The sequence below is a fragment of the Podarcis filfolensis genome, assembly GCF_964270895.1.
Source record: "Podarcis filfolensis genome assembly, chromosome: 14".
In the NCBI taxonomy this organism is placed as follows: domain Eukaryota; kingdom Metazoa; phylum Chordata; class Lepidosauria; order Squamata; family Lacertidae; genus Podarcis; species Podarcis filfolensis.
This window is the reverse complement of record NC_139616.1, coordinates 506,342-526,877: the sequence shown is the minus strand read 5'-3', so window position 1 is coordinate 526,877 and position 20,536 is coordinate 506,342. Positions and strand designations below refer to the sequence as shown.

Below are 20,536 nucleotides of genomic sequence, written 5' to 3'. Positions count from 1 at the left end.
AAGCCGCCTAGTTCACTTCTACTTTTGTACAGAAGGGTACTTTTTTCAAAATTTGCTGGGGTTTTGCAAATTTTTAAAATGTCATTTAGTCTCTGAAACAGTGGCTTCAAAAGGTATCTAGAAATCAGAGATCTCACCTAGTCAGGAGAAATATACAGCCGGCTGAGGTGTGAAAAGGGGCAGTGATGCAGAAGTTGTGTGAGAAGGTCAAAAGCCCCCCCCCAAGTTAGATGCTGAGACTGACAGACAGGTAACATCTGGGAGGCTTAAGGCTGCTTTCCTAATGCACACTGATCTGGGAGTAGGACTCAAATAAAAGAAAGCGCTAGAGCTGTTTGAAAACCAATGGCTGCTTCAGCAGATGTCATCCAAAGCCTCACCTTGTCAAAGAACAGAGACTCTGTCCCATGTTTTCCAGCTTCTACCACTGAAGGGTCCTTCAAACTGAGCAGCTTTGGTTTCTTCTGCAGAAAGAGAGAATGAGCCACAAAAGAGTTTCAAAAACCAGAGTCAAAAGATAATACTTGGGCTGATGCCTATTGCAAAATATTTTAGTTTTGCTAAGCTGCTGCAGAGAAGCCAGAGAAGTGGAGAATGGTATACATTACTGTTGTTTTGGTAAGGTTAAACAATGGTTACTGAAGTCATATGAAGTAGGCATGTAAGAAAACCAGTCAGTAGATACATACTACTAACTCTTCCCTGGGTTTTCATTATCAGCTTGGAAAGGCAAAGCATTAAAATAAGAATGGTGAATTACAAACACTGTTTCATTTGCAACAAGTTAATTTATCAACAAGAGTTCAACAACCTTCCTTATTTGCTGGCATACCATCCCAGGTCTCAGAAAAGATTATATGACTGCCTCCTCCTCACCCAGGACCTCAACCTTTTCTTGCAGACCTCACACAAGGGCTCCCAGATGCCATGGGACACCTTTACTGGCTGTTCCCTCACTCTCACCAAGGTTAACTCCCTGCTTAAGAGTATTTTCTCCTAGAGCAGCACAGCCCCTCCATTCCCTTCAGAAGAATTTGCATCCTGAAATGTTATTGTAATAAATAAATATTAGGAAGACAATGATTCAAAAGCTCTGATAGGCTCTGATGAACAAATGATTTTCCAGCTAAAATGAGCCCATTTGTAACTTACAACTAAGCATACAGTCAATCAGGGACCGCTGTCCCACTAACAGCTCACTCTGTTCTTGCTTTGGGCTTTATGCAGAAATGCAGCAGACCTTCCGTGACCCTCTTCATGGTCTCCTCCTCCAGCCCAATCCTACTGTTTTCAAACATAAATATGTGCATCTACCAACTAATGAAACACCTTCATGCATCCGATCCAGTGGCCTCTAGTCCACAGAAGCTTAGGCCACAATACAACATTTAAGGGTCACAAGGGACTCTGTTGCTTTCATTGCAACAGACCATTGCAGTATCTGGTATGAGCCTATTGATGAAGATGATGATCAATGCTCACCTTCACTGGAGGAGTTGTCCCAGTTGCGGCATGCCGCCGGATCTGACAGCCATTCTGATTAGGTCTTTGCTGCTTGCTGTTAAGTTGGGGCTTCTTGACTGTGCCCCCATGGTCATTTCTCACAGACTCCACTTTCTCTGCAGTTGTCTTGCTTAAAAGCTTGTTTAAACAACAATATACAAACACATTTATTGATCCCAGTATCCCATACAGGCAAATGTATTTAATTGTAATCACCCAGGCAAAGCTCTAGAGCTCAAGGAACTTGATATTAAAATGGCCTTGTTAACTGGGGGGGGCAGGGGGGCGGGCGTAGAGAACAGGACTCAGCTCACATCACGCAAGTATATCCTTTCCAGAAAGGAAACTAAGAAAATTGGCTCTTTGCCTGTGATCCTCTAAAAGGGAATCATAAGACAATTTGTTGTTTAGTCGTGTCCGACTCTTCGTGACCCCATGGACCAGAGCACACTAGGCACTCCTGTCTTCAACAGAAACCCAAATTAGGAACTCTTGCTCTGAAGTCCAATCTATTTTGTTTATTTAATTATTATAATTAAATATCCCCACCTCATTAATTAATCCCTATCCCAGTACTTCAAAAGTTACACTATGCCATAAGGAGTAAGCAGAACAGGATAAGCAATGCTCTCCTTCAAGGTGCCCCGTAAGTAACAACGTTAGGAGCAAACTCACCACAGAGCTGTTTGCATCTGGCAGGAACTGCCCAAACTCCGAGAGCAGATCTTCCTGGTTCTTGAAAAGACGGGCCACCTGGGCATAGACCTCCTGCTCAGTCAGTGCCGGTGTGTAGTTGCCTCCTGCTTCCTTGGCATTCCGCTGCTCTTTCTGTCATGAGATGGAAGAGAAAGGAAGAGCTCAGAGCAGCTGTTCTAACCAGTTTCATTCTCCTGGTTCTTTAAAGAAAATCCACAACACCTAGCATGAGAGCTCAAGAGAAAAGCATCAGATGACAAGATAAAAAGGACACTGGAGAAGTTTCCTTCCTGCCCCTGGAAGGATTCCACGGAGGGCCAGACACTTGAGAGGCACATCTGGCTGTTCTACAAGAGTTGCACCCTTTGTATGACTCATCTCCATTAATGATGGCTTTTAAACAGCATCTCTGGAGAAAATTTCCTGCTCTGCAGGTAGGAACCTTGAAGGTTTTTTTTGTTTTTTTTTTAAAAAGATATTTATTGGAGTTTTACAAAGACATGAATTTAAAAGATCATATAAAAAGAAAGAAATACAATAAAAGAAACATAGAAAAATACATAAAATAAGAAAAGGAAAATAAAAACAAATCCATTTTTGTAGCCCTAACTCGTTACCTTATTTCCTTGGCCTCCTCGCACCTCCCCTTTTTGTATTCCCATTTAAATAATCAAATCAGCAAATCCTTACCCTTTTTCGTTTATCTTAACTCTATATCTTAACATATTATAACTCCATATTTTCATCCATTTATCAATTCATTTTTGCATATTCTTATTAACTTTGTTGCTAATGCCACTTATTTTCAGTCCAACATCATTTTAACATTCATTAATTTTACAGTGTTTCTGAAGGTAGTCTTTAAATTTCTTCCAGTCTTCTTCCACCAACTCTTCTCCTAGGTCACGGATTCTGCCAGTCATTTCCGCCAATTCCATATAATCCATCACCTTCATCTGCCACTCTTCCAGGGTGGGTAGATCTTGTGTCTTCCTATACTTTGCAATAAGTATTCTTGCTGCTGTTGTTGCATACATAAAGAAAGTTCTATCCTTCTTTGGCACCAATTGGCCGACTATACCCAGGAGAAAGGCCTCTGGTTTCTTCAGGAAGGTATATTTAAATACCTTTTTCATTTCATTATATATCATCTCCCAGAAAGCCTTAATCTTTGGGCACGTCCACCAAAGGTGAAAGAACGTACCTTCATTTTCTTTACATTTCCAACATTTATTATCCGGCAAATGATATATTTTTGCAAGCTTGAAGGTTTGAAGCAGGTAGGTTTGAAGCAAAACTGAGCTGGTGTCAACTGGCTGGGGATTTACTACTTGTTATGCTTCACCCAGTCAGGACTTTTTTTAGGCAGAACTTGCCGGAACTGAGTTCTGGCACCTCTCAGGTGGGCGCGTTCAGGGTGAGTTCCGGTACCTCTTTTTCTCGAAAAATAGCACTGTGTTCAGGGTGAGTTCCGGTACCTCTTTTTCTAGAAAAATAGCACTGCACCCAGTAATCACCTTTTCCTGCTTTGCTTGACAAGCCACTCTTTTCTTCTATATAAAAGTGAATATTGAAAAGGAAAAGGGTGTCATTAAGACTTGTGCAGTTGCCCACTCACCTGATAGGTATGGAGGATCTCCAAGAAAGCCTTGTAAATGTCTGGCTGTCCCTGGAAACGATTCTTGATCTTATTGACGTAGTTGATTGCATGATTAAACTCAACCGGCTGGTTATTCTGGAGGGATGGTGTGGATCCAAGAGAGATTGTCACAGGTGCATGGGGCTGGACTGGTGGAGAGCGAGGGGATGCATAGGGGATTGGGGGAGTCTGCTGGCTGGTTGGTGTATGTGTCTGTAGCTGGGATGGCTGGGAATGAAAAGCAGACACTGGGTTACACTGGTTCCTGAACAGCCACGTATTGAGTGAGCCCTTAGTTAGCCCTCCAGAGTGCTGCTTGACTATGCTCAAAAGCAAAACAAACGGCAAAACATATTATTACCTCAGGATGATACAGAGCTTGCCCAGAATAACCATGCAGCAATATAGAGATGAAAGGAACGAGACGCTCATCTACTTCAACTCCTTTCCCAAAGGCAGTGCTATTCCCTTGTGAATCCACCTAGCTAGATCATTTACACAACACCAACTATGGTATGCTAACAAAACAGAGCTGCAGAAGCTTGGTTGGCCCAGAAATTTTTGTGTCTGAAGAGGGAAATTCCAAACAGATATTGTGCTCGTGCAGTGATTCTTGCACAGATTGTGCCCCAAAGGTCAGATATCTGTCTCTGACTCTCCACTTTGGCAACATGCCTCCTTGACAAAACCCCAAATCAACCTCACTTTGTCCCTTGAGAGGGCTTTCTCTGTCTGGAAACCACAGGTGTCCCTACTTCTAAGCTAGAGACTACCTGTTTCATTTGAGGTTACCTTGCTGATCTTGGCAGGTGTCGGCTGTGGTGCTGGCTGTGCTGGGGCTGGGGCAGACTGTGCTGATGGCTGAGACTGATGCTGGGGCTGGGGCTGGGGCTGAGGCTGGGGCTGGAGGCCGTGGGTCGGGATCTGATGAACCTGCCCTGGTGTCGTTACATTCACCATGTCATTAGTCTGCACTTCAATTTTGTAGCCAGGAGGCAAGAAAGTGTTGAAACCCATAATCAAATCAGGATGGCCTTTGAACAGCTGAGACACCCGGCTAATCACTCCTGGAGTATCAATGCTGTGAAATCAAAAGACAAGGAGGAAGAGAGAGATCAGGTCTCCTCTGTGGATTTGACACATTTCAGACATGCATAGCACTACATTTAGAGAATGCTGTTAACACACATCCCCCATTATAGCTACTAGCAGAAAATAAGGCAGGCAAGCTGCCAACAAAACATGCTGCTTGGGGAAATAAAAGTAACCAAATTCTTGAACAAGCACCTCTTTCCTTTCCAGCCTGCCCACGCCTGAAGAACTTCTGGAATGGTTCTGCTTCAACTACCCTCTTTAGCAGAAATATGTCATGCTTCTATAAAGAAGAGCGCCTTACCTATGGTGTCACCTCAACTGTGGAATGCCCCTCATCAGGAGGCCCACCTGGCATGATATCACAAGCTGTCAGAGCCTGATGAAGACCGTCCTATTTGTCCAGGCATTTATACTGTAGATGGGTTTTGGAATTGTTTGTTCTGTTTTTAGCTTTATTTTTAATGCTTATTTGCTGGTTACAAATTGAATTTATTTGTTTTATGAATTGATTTTATTAACACTTTGGAATTTTTTTAATGAAAGGCAGATAATATTTAATATAAATAAAGAAAATATATAGGCATGGGCATTTCACAATAAGCAAAAAGGTGAACAGGACAAGTTTGTCTGATAATCTATTGCTAAAACTCAAGATTCTAAATCTCATGGGGGAGGGGGTGAGAAAGAAGAGTTCTCAGGGATTGTATTTTCTTTTTCTGCCCCCCAAAAGCACCTACTTCTTTCCCCTTCCCCCAAGAAACAATCTTTATACAAGTATCAAATCTGCAATGACAAGTTAAGTGGCTGTTGGTAGTATTTATCATTTCCTTTTTATTTTGATACTTTGGCAACTCCTGTTTGCTTTATTTTTCTTTGGGTATATTAAAAAATCTAATAAAAATTCATTTTTTTTCTTTTTAAAGTGCAACATCAGAAAGTAAATCATGGACTTCTTAATTTTGTTACGTGCATTTCTTCCACAGTGGAAGTCGATGAGACAGGTTCCAAGTGAGTCTTCAAAAGCAAAAAAGGCAGCTGCAGAAGTGAACATGAAGCATAAAAGCCTCTCCCTGAAAGAGGAGTTTTCTCAAAATACATTGAGAACCATATCTAGTGATGCAGCCACTTTTTCACATTTTACTTGTGTTTTCCTATGGCTGCTATTGATTCTCTTCCTATGTATTCAGACAGCCTCCTATCAAGACACTAAGCATGCTCAGGCCCTACCAGTTTCAGCAACTTTGCTATATCAAGCCCATCCAGACTATGATTTGGACCTTGGATAAGGCATACTTAAGAGCAAACTTTGCTTTTTTGGGGCCCACTATAGATGGGGGTGTTAGGCATGAGGGGTTCTAACCAGATCAGGGGCTAAAAAAGGAAGTTTGGCTGCGAGCAGAATTATGAAAACAAGCACAAGAAAAAAACAGTAGGCAAGATAGGACTGTGGTGAATTTAGGGCAGACAAAGGGAAAGATTCAAATGTGTGATATTGTCAGGTATTTGATTTTGACCTTACTAGTGAAATACTACATGGCCCAAAGAAGCATCTGTTAAAATAAAGCACACAGCAGGTTCGCACCTTTGAGATTTAAACTCCTTCATGATGTCCAAGAAGTCGTTGTAGACTTGAGGCTGGCTGCCAAATTGCAGCTTCACTTGGTCAAGGTAGGAGAGGGCATCTTCCACCTAGGACCAACAAAAGCAACTTAGGAACATGTCTTTCTGTCACCATTTTATCTCCATTCTTGCACATGCACAGGGAATGCAACCCCTGAGATACAAAAAAGCAGTTAAGCAAAACTTATTCTTCCACCAGAAAGCAATTCTGCACTGTGTATAGCTCTCTCTTCTGTGAAGCCCAGCCGTACATAAGAGATATAAAGGCCTGGGGGAAAACAGAGAACTGGGAAGAGTGGAGGAGAATAGTCTGTCCCACACTTCTACAATTTTTTTTTTTTTGGGGGGGGTGGCCTTTCTGGAGCTTCACATCTCTTGTCATGCAACACAACAGTCCTCTCAAGAAGTGAATAGTGCTACTGCAGCCCAAGGCAAAGTTCCAAGGAGGGGCACAGTAAGGGACCTGACACTACTTTCTTGTTTTACGTTGTGATCGGTGTGGCCGTTTTGTGATGTGCATTTTGCTTTTGCTTTCCGGGGAAATTTACAAATTACAAAGGGTTGGATAAGAGCGCCCAGAAGAGTGATGGATCCAGGGCTCCCAAGCAGGCTTTTAAACAAATGTCTAGTGGACAAGCCTGAAATTGCAAACCCTTCATAAGCAGGGTGCTGTGCAGAAAAACAATATACTGTACCACAGCCACTCTTCAGGCTGGTTATTTAAGCAATATTTCAGCCTGAGTGAAAACCTATTTTTTAAAAAGTTTTTTTTTCTGCAACAGCTGGGCTATGCATGTGCTCTTTCCTCAGACTTACGTAACAGTTTTCCTGAGTTCAATGATAGAAACTTTTGTTCACTTTTTTGTTCGACAACCAAGGCACAATTGCTGGTTGGCAAATTCCTTTTAAAAAATGGAGAAACACGCCTCAGAGGGCTTCTCTCCCCGCCCCCCGCAGGCCATTTCTTGGCCACAGCCAAGAGCTATACCAGAGATACTTTCACAAAGTAATACTCACTGAGCCTGACAGTGGCAACAGCACATGCTGCAGCAGAAAACAAGTACAGGACAAAGAAACACCCCCCAAAAGTAGATATTTACATACATATAAGAAATAGGATGTATGTAAAGTCAGCCTTACTCAGAATAAAAGTTAATGAAAAGAACTGTCTTAAGTTCATTAATTTCAGAGGGTTTACTTTGAGTAGGACTAGTATTGAATACAGCATAACAAAACAACCTATAGAAGAGATGATCAGAGGCTATCAGAGTTCACACATCCCCTTGTCAGGGACATGCCCTCCTTGGCCAAGGACAACCATAAAGCTCCCTGGGAGACCTTGGGCCCAACACCATCTCCTAACCTAACCTAACCTACCTCACAGGGTTGTTGTGAGGGTGAAATAGGGAGGCAGAAAACCATGTACACCACCTTGAGCTTGTTGAAAGAAAAATGTGGTATATAAATACAATAATTTGTCCAGGTGAACACGCAAGAAATCAAAACGTCCTAGGCCTGCACAAAATTTTAGTGGGACAGCAAGTGGCCTTAACCAAAAGATTGGGAACCTGTGGCCATCCAATTGTTTCTGACATACAACTCCCATTATGCCTGACCACTAGTGTGGTGACTAAGGCTGATGTGAACTGGAGTCCAACAAGAGCTTGGGGGAGGGAGTGTCACAGCCCCTCCATCACTGACTTAAATGCTGTTTGACTTCTGCCTCCCCCTCTGTTGCTGACCTTTATGTAGGGGTGGCAGTGGGAAAGAAAGCCTTTAACACCCAAGATATGAGATCCATGCAGTTAGATTAACATCAATGTAAGAAGAAGAGAGAAAACCATAACAGTACAGTTCAAGTTCTTCAGTGTTACTAAACTATTGATAAAACAGGGTATGTATCTTATTTCTGCTATTCCTCAATGTACACCACTATAGCTTATCTGGTCAGGTTTGCAGCAAGGCACAAAAACAAACCTTGATTAGTTATTCCAAAAGCTGCTAGCAAAGACTCATACAAAAACTGCATACCATCCCCTAGATAAAACCAGGATTCTCCTACTTCATGGGTAGGCAAACTAAGGCCCGGGGCCCAGATCCGGCCCAATTGCCTTCTAAATCTGGCCCACGGACGGTCCAGGAATCAGCGTGTTTTTACATGAGTAGAATGTGTGCTTTTATTTAAAATGCATCTCTGGGTTATTTTTGGGCCATGGGAATTCGTTCATTTCCCCCCTCAAAATACAGTCCGGCCCCCCACAAGGTCTAAGGGACAGTGACCAGCCCCCTGCTGAAAAAGTTTGCTGACCCCTGACCTAAAAGTTCTAAAAGCCCGCAGCCATACAACACTTTATTTTACATTTTTATACAATATGTTAATTGTTTTATGTTGCCAACGGCAACCCAAAGCAACTTGCAATCAAGTAAGTGGATATCCACTTGAGCTAACAGCGTAACTTTCTCATTTCCCCAAGCAGTCTGTGCTTCTCTGAAGAAAGGTTAAATGAAACCAAGTTAATCTACCTCAGACCTTACCTTCAGCCTCTGGAACTGTTGCTGCCCCTGCACTGGTGGTGCAGGGGGAGTTGGGTGAGCATGACTCTGCACCACTTGGCTGCCATGAGGCTGGGGTGGGTTGGGATGGTGATGCCCACTATGGGCAGTTGCGAGAGTGGGCCCATGACTGCTGGAGCTCTGTGGCACAGTGGACACCTGGAAAGGAGAGAATAAAGACAAGCCACTAGAGTTAAGCCTTATGCCAGCATGGGTATCTCCAAACAATTGCTCTGGAGGTCACCTGGGAATGATGACTCCAAATAACTTCCATCAAAGCAACATCTGTGGCAAAAAATGAACTCATATTGCTGAAGCATCTTTGGTTGTCCAGCCTAGAGCTTTGCTTTCAAGTGCTCCTTTGAGAAAGCTAAGCCTGGCCTGGAGTGACATGTCTGAACAACAATGGTGCATCCCTGTGCAGAGTCCCCACAGTTGGGCACAGGAGGAGCATGGCTAGAACCCTCTCACCTATTTAAACTGATACACCCATCCCCATTACTGACAGTACCAGCTTGACCAAGAGATTTACTTCCAAACGAACATGCTGAGGATTGCACTGTTAAATGATGGGCCTCAAGACTGTATCTATTTCCAAGGGAAGGAGGCTCGAGTCTCACACACTGGGAGGTGGAGGAGAGAGAAAACATGCTCTTTATTGTTATGTTATTGTTTGCCCACAGAGCAATGAAGATTGATGAACTTCCTGAGAGGACATAAGGTTAAAAAACATGACAGCAATTCTACCTGGTAGCTGGGTGTTACAGAGTACTGTATCCCAGTAGCAGATTGCATGGTCTCCGAAACAGATTCATATACAGGAGGTGCTGGAGCAAGAACACGATGCTGGTGTTGGAATGGTTCTGTGTTGCTGGCGATACGTCTCTGCTGTGACGCGTACACAGGTGACTCCTGTTCATCCAATCGCCGCTTCATTCTGAATTCATGCTCAGGAAAGCACTATAAAACCTGTTAGAAAGAGGAATGGACAAATAGAAGCAACGAATTGTCAACCTTAACAGTAAAAATTGTATTTCAAAATCAAGGAGACAAAACAACAAAGATTCTAGTTATGCATTTAAACAAAGGCTGCTCTTTGTAGGAATTTAGAGCAGTGTTTCCCAAACTTGGGTCTCAGCTGTTTTTAGACTACAACTCTCATCATCTCTCACGAGCAGGACCAGTGGGGTCAGGGTTGCTGGGAATTGTAGTCCCAACACAGCTGGAGACCAAAGTTTGGGAAACACGAGTTTAGAGGGTATAATGTGACTAGACTGAAGATTTATAGGTGGACAAACATTACATTTTAGTTTCACCTTAAATGTATCATGATAAACTTGACAGAAACTGGATGGCTTCATGAGTGCAGTTATGCCAAACTATAGAACTAAAGCACCATATACAAGATAAATGCTACCATATCTGCTTGTGCGGATCCTAATCCACCCCCACCCCACCCCACCGGAAGAAAGACCAGTTTCAATCCAAGCTGAGTTAGCAAAGTTCTTCTGAATGGCCTTTGGCAGACCACTCTTTTAGCCTAACCTATTTCTCAGGTTAACCTGCTTTTTAAAAGTTTCCTTAAGTGTTTTTGTTTGCAAATATTAATCTACTTCACAAGGGTTGTCTGCAGTGTTAGAAACTGAGATATAAAAGCTAGGAGCCATAGCAAAACAGATCATAAAGAGAGCACAGTGGGACTGAAATTTAGGCACGTGTGGGACAATAACAACTAGTGAATTTCATGGCTGAGTGAGGATTTGAATTCCAGCATCATAATATCCTTTAAGAGTTGTGGTAACCAGGATTGTACACAATATTTCAAGTGCAGCTGCACCATAGGCTTGTATAAGGCCATTGTGATATTTCCAGTTCTGTTTCCAATCCTTTCCCTGATGATCCCAAAAATATAATTCCCCATTTTTACCGCTGCCACAACCTGGGTCAACATCTTCATTGGGCCCTATGACCCTATAATGGTAGGGCACCACCAGCTCAGCCCTCAATAGCATATATGTAATGTTAGGATATGTTGCCCCTTGCGTGCATCCCCTTACACTTATTAACACTGCATCAGATTTATCATTTTAATACTCATTCACCCAGTTTGCAGAGATCCCTTTGGAGCGATTTACAGCCTCTTTTTGTTCAAAACTACCCTGAACAACTTGGTGTCATCAGCAAACTTTGCTAACTCATCTCCAGGAAGGAATAGAAAGGCGTTCTGCCTCATGCTGCAGAGTTGGGTTCAAAAAGCAGGTAAATCTCACTCACTGTCACAGGACCAGAACCAAGAACAAGACAAAAATGGTTCTCATATCTATTTCAAGATATAAGAATATTTATTCTACTTGGACTCAGCGTTCAAAATTAGCCAGGCGCTGGTTACATTTTGCGACTGACAACCGGCCTTTAACGAGTCAGTGGAGATGTCCAGGCGCCATGTTTGGTGCCTAACATTTCCACCTGACTGGTGTAGCTGCAATGCCACGTCAGTCAGTTGGTCTGCGGGGCAGCAGCGCACCAAAAGATACGCCTCTTTTGCTGCTGCACTGCTCTGCGAATCACCTGGTCCGCAGGGTAACATGGCACCAGAAGTGCTGCACAAGCCAAGTGATTCCCCACATCCAGCCAGCCAGTCCAGCTCACTGGGCTTTAGCAGCTCCGCAAAGGCCACCTGGGTCCAGTTTTGTTGGGGCCAAGGCAGTGACTTTTGAGCCCTGGAAGTAGAGGGCTGCTCCTTGTGGTGACAGGCAACAGCGGGATGCGGACGGTTGCAGCAAGAGGGTGCAGACACCCGAGATTGCTCTGCTGGGGATGCTGCCGAGGAGCCTTTGGGGGCTGTTGCCTGGAGCCCCACCAGCGCTGCAAATGCAGACCTAGCTGCTCGTTTTGCTGCTCCAACTTCTTAAGCAGCTCCTGCAGCTTCCAAACATTGGTGTCAGTGCTACCGCAGCTCCAAAGAACCCTGTAACCCTCTCGCCCCACAAGGCAGCTCCAGGAGTGCTCCAGTTGCCGCCTACTCCTCCTATTCTCCCTGTGTCAGGTGAAGCTTCCCCCTCCACCCCCTTATCCCCCTTCCCCAACACAACCTGGCCGTGTAGAGGGGGCCCACCTTCCTTAGGCCAGCTCTGCTCTCCCCACCCCCATGCTCAATATGCATTCCTAGAAAAGAAAATGATGCAGCAGAATCCAAATAAAGGGGGCAAACCTTCCAAGCGAGCCAGCAAAAATATTATTATGGGAAAAAATGAAAGGCAAAGCAATTAAAGAGGCACTGCTTAACTGCTAGAGTCATTTCACTTCTGAGAAGCAAGATCACCATTAGAAACTCCTTAAATAATCAGCCAGCTCAGGAATCAGCAGCAGAAGCCCCACAATAAAAACCAGTCCTTTTTCTGTCAAGGGTATGCAGTACAAGCACCTTTCCCCCCCTAGAAAAAAGGCACTGGTTAAAAGCGTGGCACTTGCTTTAACAGCTTCATGGCACCTTTTTTCTAAGGCCCTGAGTAAAACCTATTTAACTGTCCATAACTTGCAGTCTCACAGAAAGGCTGAAGGGGTGGGATCGGCCAGCTCTCCCTTTCTGCCCCCCCCAAGAGAAGCAATCTATTTAACTGTGTGAAAGAGCTTCTTATGCAAATTGTACAACAATGGAAAAGACATCAACAAGCGTCCTGGAAGGCATCTCCTGCCCAGCCAGAAGAGTTCTCTGCACCATGTGCAAACCATGTGACTGCAAATCTCAACTTGGCCACAAGGGAGCACTCCTGAGTTGCAGAAAGCGACTGGCAACTGGTTAATTTCGAACACTGGTTGCCTGGGAAAAGGAAAATATGTTCACAAGGCAACTAGTCCACAGAACCATTGTAGTCTGCTATCCACATGATGCCCAGCTAGCCATTCTGGCTCTGAAAGGCACAGAGGACCAACTTTTTTTTACACCTCCCTTACCTGCTAGTCTAAATGAGATTGTTTCTTCCCAAGGATGACCAGATTATGTGGCCACTTATAAACATCAGTGAGGAATGAATTGTTATCCAGACAAAAACTTTGAAAAGGAAAATGAAGAAAAAGAGGAGAATGCGACAAATTAAAAAAACAAAAATAGCCATACAAAGATAAAGGTTAGGGCCAGAGGCCCAACTGGACTGCAGTAGTGGATACTTGGAGCTGTCTCCTAGCTACTTTTTCCAACAATGTGAATGCTGAATGTTGACTGTGACATCCTTTTCACAACAAGAGCAATGCCATACAATAGTTCACTCCAGGGATCTAAATTCTCCCCCTTATCATACCCCAGGTGTCACCTGTGGATCATTTAGGCAGTTTAAGGCAGGCTTGCAGAATAATGCAGCTTCATTTCAAAGAGCTTCACATGCATTACCTCCCTGATCCTTACCACAATCCTGTAAGGTAGGCAAATGCCAGTCTTCTCATATGGGAGATGTGGGGCTGAGGTGAAGAGAATGTTGGCTTGCCTAAGACCACCTAAGAGGGTTCCACCAACTGGGAATGTCCCAGGCTTCCCCATTCAATAACTGTGCTACACGAGCCACTTCAGCTATACATACACTCAGGTAACAAAGTAGAGATGTTTTTACAAAAGCTGGGTGCTTTTAGTTTTTTTGCCCTTAAAGCCACTAATGACAAGTTAAATATGATAGCTTTGCACCTTTTAAGAATTATTTGCAAGGGTGCTCTAAGGCTACCTAATATTTCATGGTATTTCAGAAAGGCAATAAAAAGGCTCATTCATGGTTGTGAGCTATTATATCAGTGAGTCAACATATCAGTTCTGTTGAGTGACACTTGAAAGGAATCTTCCCCAAACTGGTGCCCTCTGGATGGTTTGGGCAACATCAGGCCCAGCCAGCACAGAAAGGAAGTGGTGGACATAAAACACAGTGATGATGTCCATCTTTTAATATCTTGCCTTCTGCAACAAATCTGTCCCCAAAAATGATGGGATGTGTATCATGTGCAAGGCAGAACCACAAAAACCAGAGATCCTCCAGTTTGTTGCCTAACCTATGGATGATGATTAAATAAGTCATCAGAAATAACATACAGTGGTACCTTGGGTTAAGTACTTAATCCGTTCCGGAGGTCCGTTCTTAACCTGAAACTGTTCTTAACCTGAAGCACCACTTTAGCTAATGGGGTCTCCTGGTACCGCTGCACCGCCAGAGCATGATTTCTGTTCTCATCCTGAAGCAAAGTTCTTGACCTGAAGCACTATTTCTGGATTAGCGGAGTCTGTAACCTGAAGCGTATGTAACCTGAAGTGTATTTAACCCGAGGTACCACTGTATTCTACCCTATTTTTTAAAAGCTTTCCACAATGGAGATTTCAGTTTCCATAATTAATTTTCCTCTTGAAAATATTTATGAACGTTTGTTTTTCTTTCTACACAATCTCCCTAAATGACAAAAATTAGAGACAATATTCACTCCGTTATGGAATATATTTATTTGATTCTTGTCTATTGGAGTTCTACTGGAATTGTCTATTCTACTAGAACTTCATTTGATCAAGCTCTGCAAGTCATATTGACTTTGATCAAGCTCTGCAGTTCATACCTGCAGTTCTCAATATCATACCTTTTCGATTTGGGAGACTTGGTCCAGGGATGTTATGTCAGTGAGGGGATATCATTTCTTTACAGGGGAGGCTAGCGTGGGGGCTGGGATTGCCACCATCGAAGGGCATGGGAGGAATGGCGGTGGGGGGTAGATATTATCGGCGAAGGGTTTTGAGATGCAGTGATCCTCGAACCCCTTCCAATCTATGCCCCATCCCAAGGGACGTGGGTAGGGTGAGCAGGGATTACCCACTTCCGTCATTGGCCATAGGTAATAAAACCGCCACCTTGCGAGACTTCTTTATCTCGCAAGGGGTTGACGTGGTGTGCGTGACGGAGACCTGGGTGTGCGAAGGTGAAGTAGTCACCTTGCATGAGATGACACCACCAGGTTTCTCCGTCCTCCACCAATCGCGGACTGTGGGTCGGGGGGGGAGGGGTAGCGTTGTTAATCCGGGAGAATCGCTCTTTCAGGGCTGTACCATCACCTCCAATCTCCAGCATTGAATGTGTTGGCCTAGTGTGGGGCACCAAGGAGAGCTTGGCTGTCTGGCTGGTGTACCGACCACCTAGCACACCAGCAGCCACCCTGTCAGGCCTGTTGGATGTGGCAGCAGGCTGGGCCTTGAAGTTCCTTAACCTACTGGTTTTGGGTGACTTCAACGTCCATACTGATGCCACCCCCCTCCTCACGGGCTCTGGACCTGGTGTCTTCCATGGCGACACTAGGGCTCTCCCAGTTTGTTTTGGGTCCCACACCAACAGGCCACACGCTGGATTTGATTTTTGGTGCGGGTATAGATGTGATCACGTCCTGACTTGTGGAAGTGCCATGGTCTGATCACTATGCTCTGAAAGCCAGGATTGACTTCCCGCCCCCACCCCGCTTGAGTCGTGAGCCTATTTGGGCTCAGCCGCGAAAACTGATGGATCCTGATGGATTTCGTCAGGCCTTGCGGGACCCTGCTCCCCCAGCGGCTCACTAGACGAGCTTGTTGAGAACTAGAATAACTGGCTCTTGGTGGCCATCAATGAGTTCACACCTAAGCGCCCTCTGTGACCCCGCTGAAACCCCCTGGTTTACCGAGGAGCTCCGGAAAATGAAGCGGGACCTCAGACGGCTAGAGCGAGTATGGCGGCGTGCTCGCGACAGAGCCTCAAGAACATCTTATAGGACGTTTATGAAAGCCTATGAGATGGCAGTGAAAGCTGCAAAGACGTTTTACTTCTCAGCTTCCATCCACTAGCTCTCGCCAGGCGCAACTTTTTAGAATAATTAGGTCTTTAACAACCCTAGAGGAACACCCAAATATAAATACGAATTTGACCCATAGCTGTGAGGCATTTGCGAGCTTTTTTGCAGAGAAAGTCTTGCTGCTCCACCGTGACCTCCCTGTCAATTTGGATACAGTAACAGAACTGGAGGCCCCTCGACTGTCCCCAGGTCCAGTATTGGACCACTTTGATCGGATACTCCCTGCCGATGTAGACATATTCCTTCGAGCTGGAAGGCCCACCACTTGCCCTGTGCCCATCCTGGCTGATTAGAGCATGTCCAGACGAGGTGCGGGCCCACCTGGGGTGAGATCATCAATCAGTCCCAATCAGGGGACTTTCCCAGGGGAGTTGAAGGAAGCAGTGTTGCATCCGCTCTTAAAGAAAACATCTCTAGATCCTTTAGATCTATCCAATTACCGCCTGGTTTTGAATCTTCCGTACCTGGTAATTGAGAGAGTGGTTGCCGGACTTCCGGGTTAGCGCCATCGCCTAATGGTGGATTCCCTCCGAGTTCCGGAGGGAATCGGCTCAGTAGGGGACGGGTCCTGCCGCGGTGGCGACGCGGGGACCCTCAGAAACCACAGGCGCTGAAGCCTGTGGACCTGGTGACTCGGCGGGCACCATTTGCGCCCCCCAACCCGCGAAGGAGCCTTTTTAAAGGCTTCGGAACGGGGGACGGGGAGCGGCGCGGTGCTGAGAGTCGACTGCTTCCCCTACAGAGTGAAGCCGCATGCCATGGTCAGAGAGCGCTGACTTCTTCCTTTGAACATTTGGACTAAAAGTAACAACCCGTGAGTAATACGGAAATTGGACTTATAAGAGGGAAAATTTTTCTTTTGGATTAGGCACGATCGGGGAAGGCGCAAAGAGGAAGTCTGTCTCCCCGCCTTGTAAACATCTTAAAGCAAGGACTAGATAACTAAGGTTGAGAGAACACCTTCTTCCTTAGTGGATAAAAGCAATTAATTTCACGTTTTGGCAGTATAAGTGATTTTGCTGGAGGATAAGAGTTAACTTTGAGAGCGGAACTGTCACCCCCCCCCCAGGACCCAGGAGCGATCCGTGAGAAAGCCTGTTGAAGAGACATAGAAGATTTTGACAGCTGTCAAACTAGCTGTCAAAGCTGGGGAAAAAAAGAGAGAGAGAACTTTGTTTCTGTTGTCTTTGCTGGTTATATTTGTTACAATCTGGTAATAAATTGTTGAAAACAAAGAAGAAAAAGCTAATTTGACTTTTGGGTTGGAACTGGAAGGAATACTAAGTAACCAGAACTCCTCTAGAGGGGGTTCAGGGACATTACAAGAATGGCTGCAAGTGGAAAAATACTGACTGAACTGGAGAGGGTTTTCTTTCTCTTGGGAAAGTTACAAGAACAAAGTAATGTTTTGGCTACAAATGTCACAACATTGAATGAAACAGTAAATAAACTTACTGAATCTGGAAGGGACTTAACTCAAGTCTTTGCATCTGAACAAAAAGTTGTTGTAGCTGAACTAAAAATCTCTGCAGCTGAACAAGAAAAGAAACCTGAGAAATTTGAGAAAGTGGGGAAAGAGATATATGATGATTTGGAGGGAAAGGAAGGAGGAGCTACAATGCCGCATATGATTAAGGAGAGCCAGAGGCCTGTTAAGATGGATATAAAGGAAAATAAGAACGGGATGATGAAAATCTGGTTTGAATTGAAGAATGAAGAATGGAGAGATCTCCTCATGTGGAGATCTGAAGACCTATGGATTACAAACTTGACTAAAGTGGAAGCTGGAGTTTTTGGGACATTTGGACTTAAAAGAAGTAAGAAACAAGATTTGGGCTACACTTTTAAATATGGAGGTCTGGCTGGAAGAAACATGGACCTTATTGGGACAGAGCTTCTCCGAGATTTGGTGTCCAATACAAAGGACTATCAAAAAAAACCGGCAGGGAGGAATTGAGAGAGAATTAAGAGCCTCGGACGTGAGGTCACCGGGCTGACAGCAGATAGACTGATGGACATTTGTTGGGGTTCGAAACCGGGAAAGGCGGGGGGTGGGGCTTTGGGAATCCAAAGGGTGTACAACTATACTTTGTTTCTTTTTATTCTGTTTTGCTACTTATATAAAAATGGGGAATTTGTGGAAGGGAATTGGGGTCGACCTTAGAAAAAGATTTTAAGAATAAGTACTGATGTATAAAGACTGAGGTTTATGTTAAAATTGGTTAACTAAAATGAATTGAATATAATAAGGTAAAATTTGGGGATAAGAACTTGCTGAACTAAAAATTGGAACTGGAATACAAGAAGGGGAGGTGTGGGGAAGTCAGGGAAATATGTTATTGAAAGTAAGGAATGTAAATTCTATGTGTTTTGGTTTTTTTTAATTTCTCTTTTGTTTTTTCTCTAGTTTTTGAAAACTTCAATAAATATCTTTTTTTTAAAAAAAGAGAGAGTGGTTGCTGAACAGTTTGGTAGGTTTCTGGATGAAACATCGGCTCTGGACCCATTTCAGTCCAGCTTTCGCCCTGGTTACAGGACCGAGACGGCTTTGGTTGCCCTAACAGATGATCTCCGTAAATAGCTGGATTGAGGCGGGTCAGGACTGCTGATTCTCTTAAGACCTGTCAGCAGCCTTCGACATGGTCGATCACAAACTTTTGGATCACCGCCTTGCCAACATGGAGATTCAGAGCACAGTCCGAAAATGGCTGCGCTCCTTTATCTCAGGTCAGGGACAGAGGGTGGCGCTAGGAAGGGAGTTGTTACCGCGGCACTCCTTGGTGTGTGGAGTCCCACAGGGTGCAATCCTTTCCCCGATGCTTTTCAATATCTTTATGTGCCCCTTGCCTAGATTGTCCGGAGCTTTGGGCTGGGTTGTCATCAATATGCTGATAACACCCAGCTTTATCTGTTGATGGACAGCCACCCTGACTCGGCCCCGGACACACTGACCTGATGCTTGGAAGCTGTGGCTGGATAAGCTGCATGGGAGCCAGTTGAAGTTAAATCCTTCAAAGACGGAAGTCCTCTGGATGGGTCGGGACGACATGGGGTTGGGGGGCCAACTCCCATCTCTTGCGGGGGCTCAATTAGTACCAGTGCCTTCTGTCAAGAGATTGGGTGTAACCTTCGATGCCTCCCTTTCCATGGCGGCGCAGGTTGCGGCCACAGCAAAGGTGGCATTTTCCCATCTCCGCCGTATTAAGCATTGGTCCCTTACCTTTCTTGCCCTGATCTGGCCACAGTGATCCATGTGACGGTCACCTCCAGGCTTGATTATTGTAACTCACCCTACGCGGGGCTGCCCTTGAAGCTGACCCAGAAACTCCAGTGGGTGCAGAATGCTGTGGTGAGGCTCCTTACGGAGTCCTTTCCATGGGATCACATTCATCCAGTGCTTTACCAACTGCACTGGCTCCCGGTGGTGTACAGGGTGCTGGTTTTGACCTACAGGACCGCCTCTTCTGGTATGCCCCGCAGAGGACCTTAAGGTCCACAAATGACAACATTTTGGAGGTCCTAAGTCGCAAGGTGGTTAGATTGGGCTCAACTAGGGCCAGGACCTTTTCAGTCCTGGCCCCAACTCGGTGGAACACTCTGTCACAAGAGACTAGGGCCCTGCTGGACTTGACATCTTTCCGCAGGGCCTGCAAGACAGCTGTTCCGCCTAGCTTTTGGTTTGGACTCAGTCTGACCCTTATGTTTCCCTCCCCTTATGGTTTTGATCTATGGGCTATTATTAAAATGAAGCTGCATTTTAAATTGTATTTTTAACCTGTATTTTAAATTGTTGCGTCCCCCCCCCCGTTTTTATTGTAATTTTACTGGTGTTAGCCGCCCTGAGCCTGGCTCTGGCCGGGAGGGCGGGGTATAAATGAAAATTTACTATTATACAGCTTCCTACTCAAACATATACTGGTCTTGTCAAGAATTCTTTACACGTTATTATTATTTCCTGTGCAGATCATAATTGTTAAGGAGAAAAAGAATGCCACTATCTGAGCCCTACATAGGGAGGTTCAGAGAGAGCAAATATCAAATGCTGACAAAAACATAATCACCTTCCTCCAGATGATCTGGTTGTGCTGTACTGGTCTCTGCAAACGTCTTCACTTTAGCCAATTTATCTTGTTTACATATAATCCGCTTGAACATTTCAACAATGCAAAGTGGCTTATCTCTGGAAAGTGATATGCTTTACATTTTAAAATAAAAGGGCATATCCTCTTTATTTTCCTTTTTCAACCAAAGTGCCAATGAGAATTTGAGCCAATGTAATAGGGGGATTTAAAATTAAAACAAGCTTTTCAGTACGACAATAACATCAAAGTAGCCCAGTGTGTGGCTGAGAGTTGAACTACCATTCCATGAACTAAAGGCTGCCTTTTGTTCACCAAAAGAACTGGGATTCAGTAGCAGTGCATTCTGCATTGTTCATGAATTACCTCTCATGCAGCTCTGGGGAATCTCCTAACCCTCTGGAGCAATTTTTCAAGAGGCAAAGGGGCTACCGAGGAAGGGATAGAAAAATGCTGCTGTCCCAAAAGCAGAACTCACAGGATTCATCCACCAGTGGCACCATAATCAGAA

At 44.6% G+C, this 20,536-nt stretch overlaps 1 protein-coding gene across 8 annotated transcripts in view; it reads right to left on the bottom strand.

Moving 5' to 3' along the window:
• The window catches only part of SIN3A (SIN3 transcription regulator family member A), a 70,891-nt gene that overhangs the window by 34,416 nt on the left and 15,939 nt on the right, over positions 1 to 20,536 (bottom strand). For all 8 annotated transcript variants that reach the window (XM_083586247.1, XM_083586250.1, XM_083586252.1 and 5 more), the window contains 8 exons: positions 9,854 to 10,075; positions 9,089 to 9,265; positions 6,516 to 6,622; positions 4,631 to 4,919; positions 3,818 to 4,066; positions 2,179 to 2,331; positions 1,483 to 1,641; positions 381 to 464 (listed from right to left, as the gene is read on the bottom strand). In XM_083586247.1, coding sequence (XP_083442373.1) covers positions 381 to 464; positions 1,483 to 1,641; positions 2,179 to 2,331; positions 3,818 to 4,066; positions 4,631 to 4,919; positions 6,516 to 6,622; positions 9,089 to 9,265; positions 9,854 to 10,042 — 1,407 coding nt within the window. In that variant the 5' untranslated portion in view covers positions 10,043 to 10,075. The remainder of the gene's footprint in view (positions 1 to 380; positions 465 to 1,482; positions 1,642 to 2,178; positions 2,332 to 3,817; positions 4,067 to 4,630; positions 4,920 to 6,515; positions 6,623 to 9,088; positions 9,266 to 9,853; positions 10,076 to 20,536) is intronic.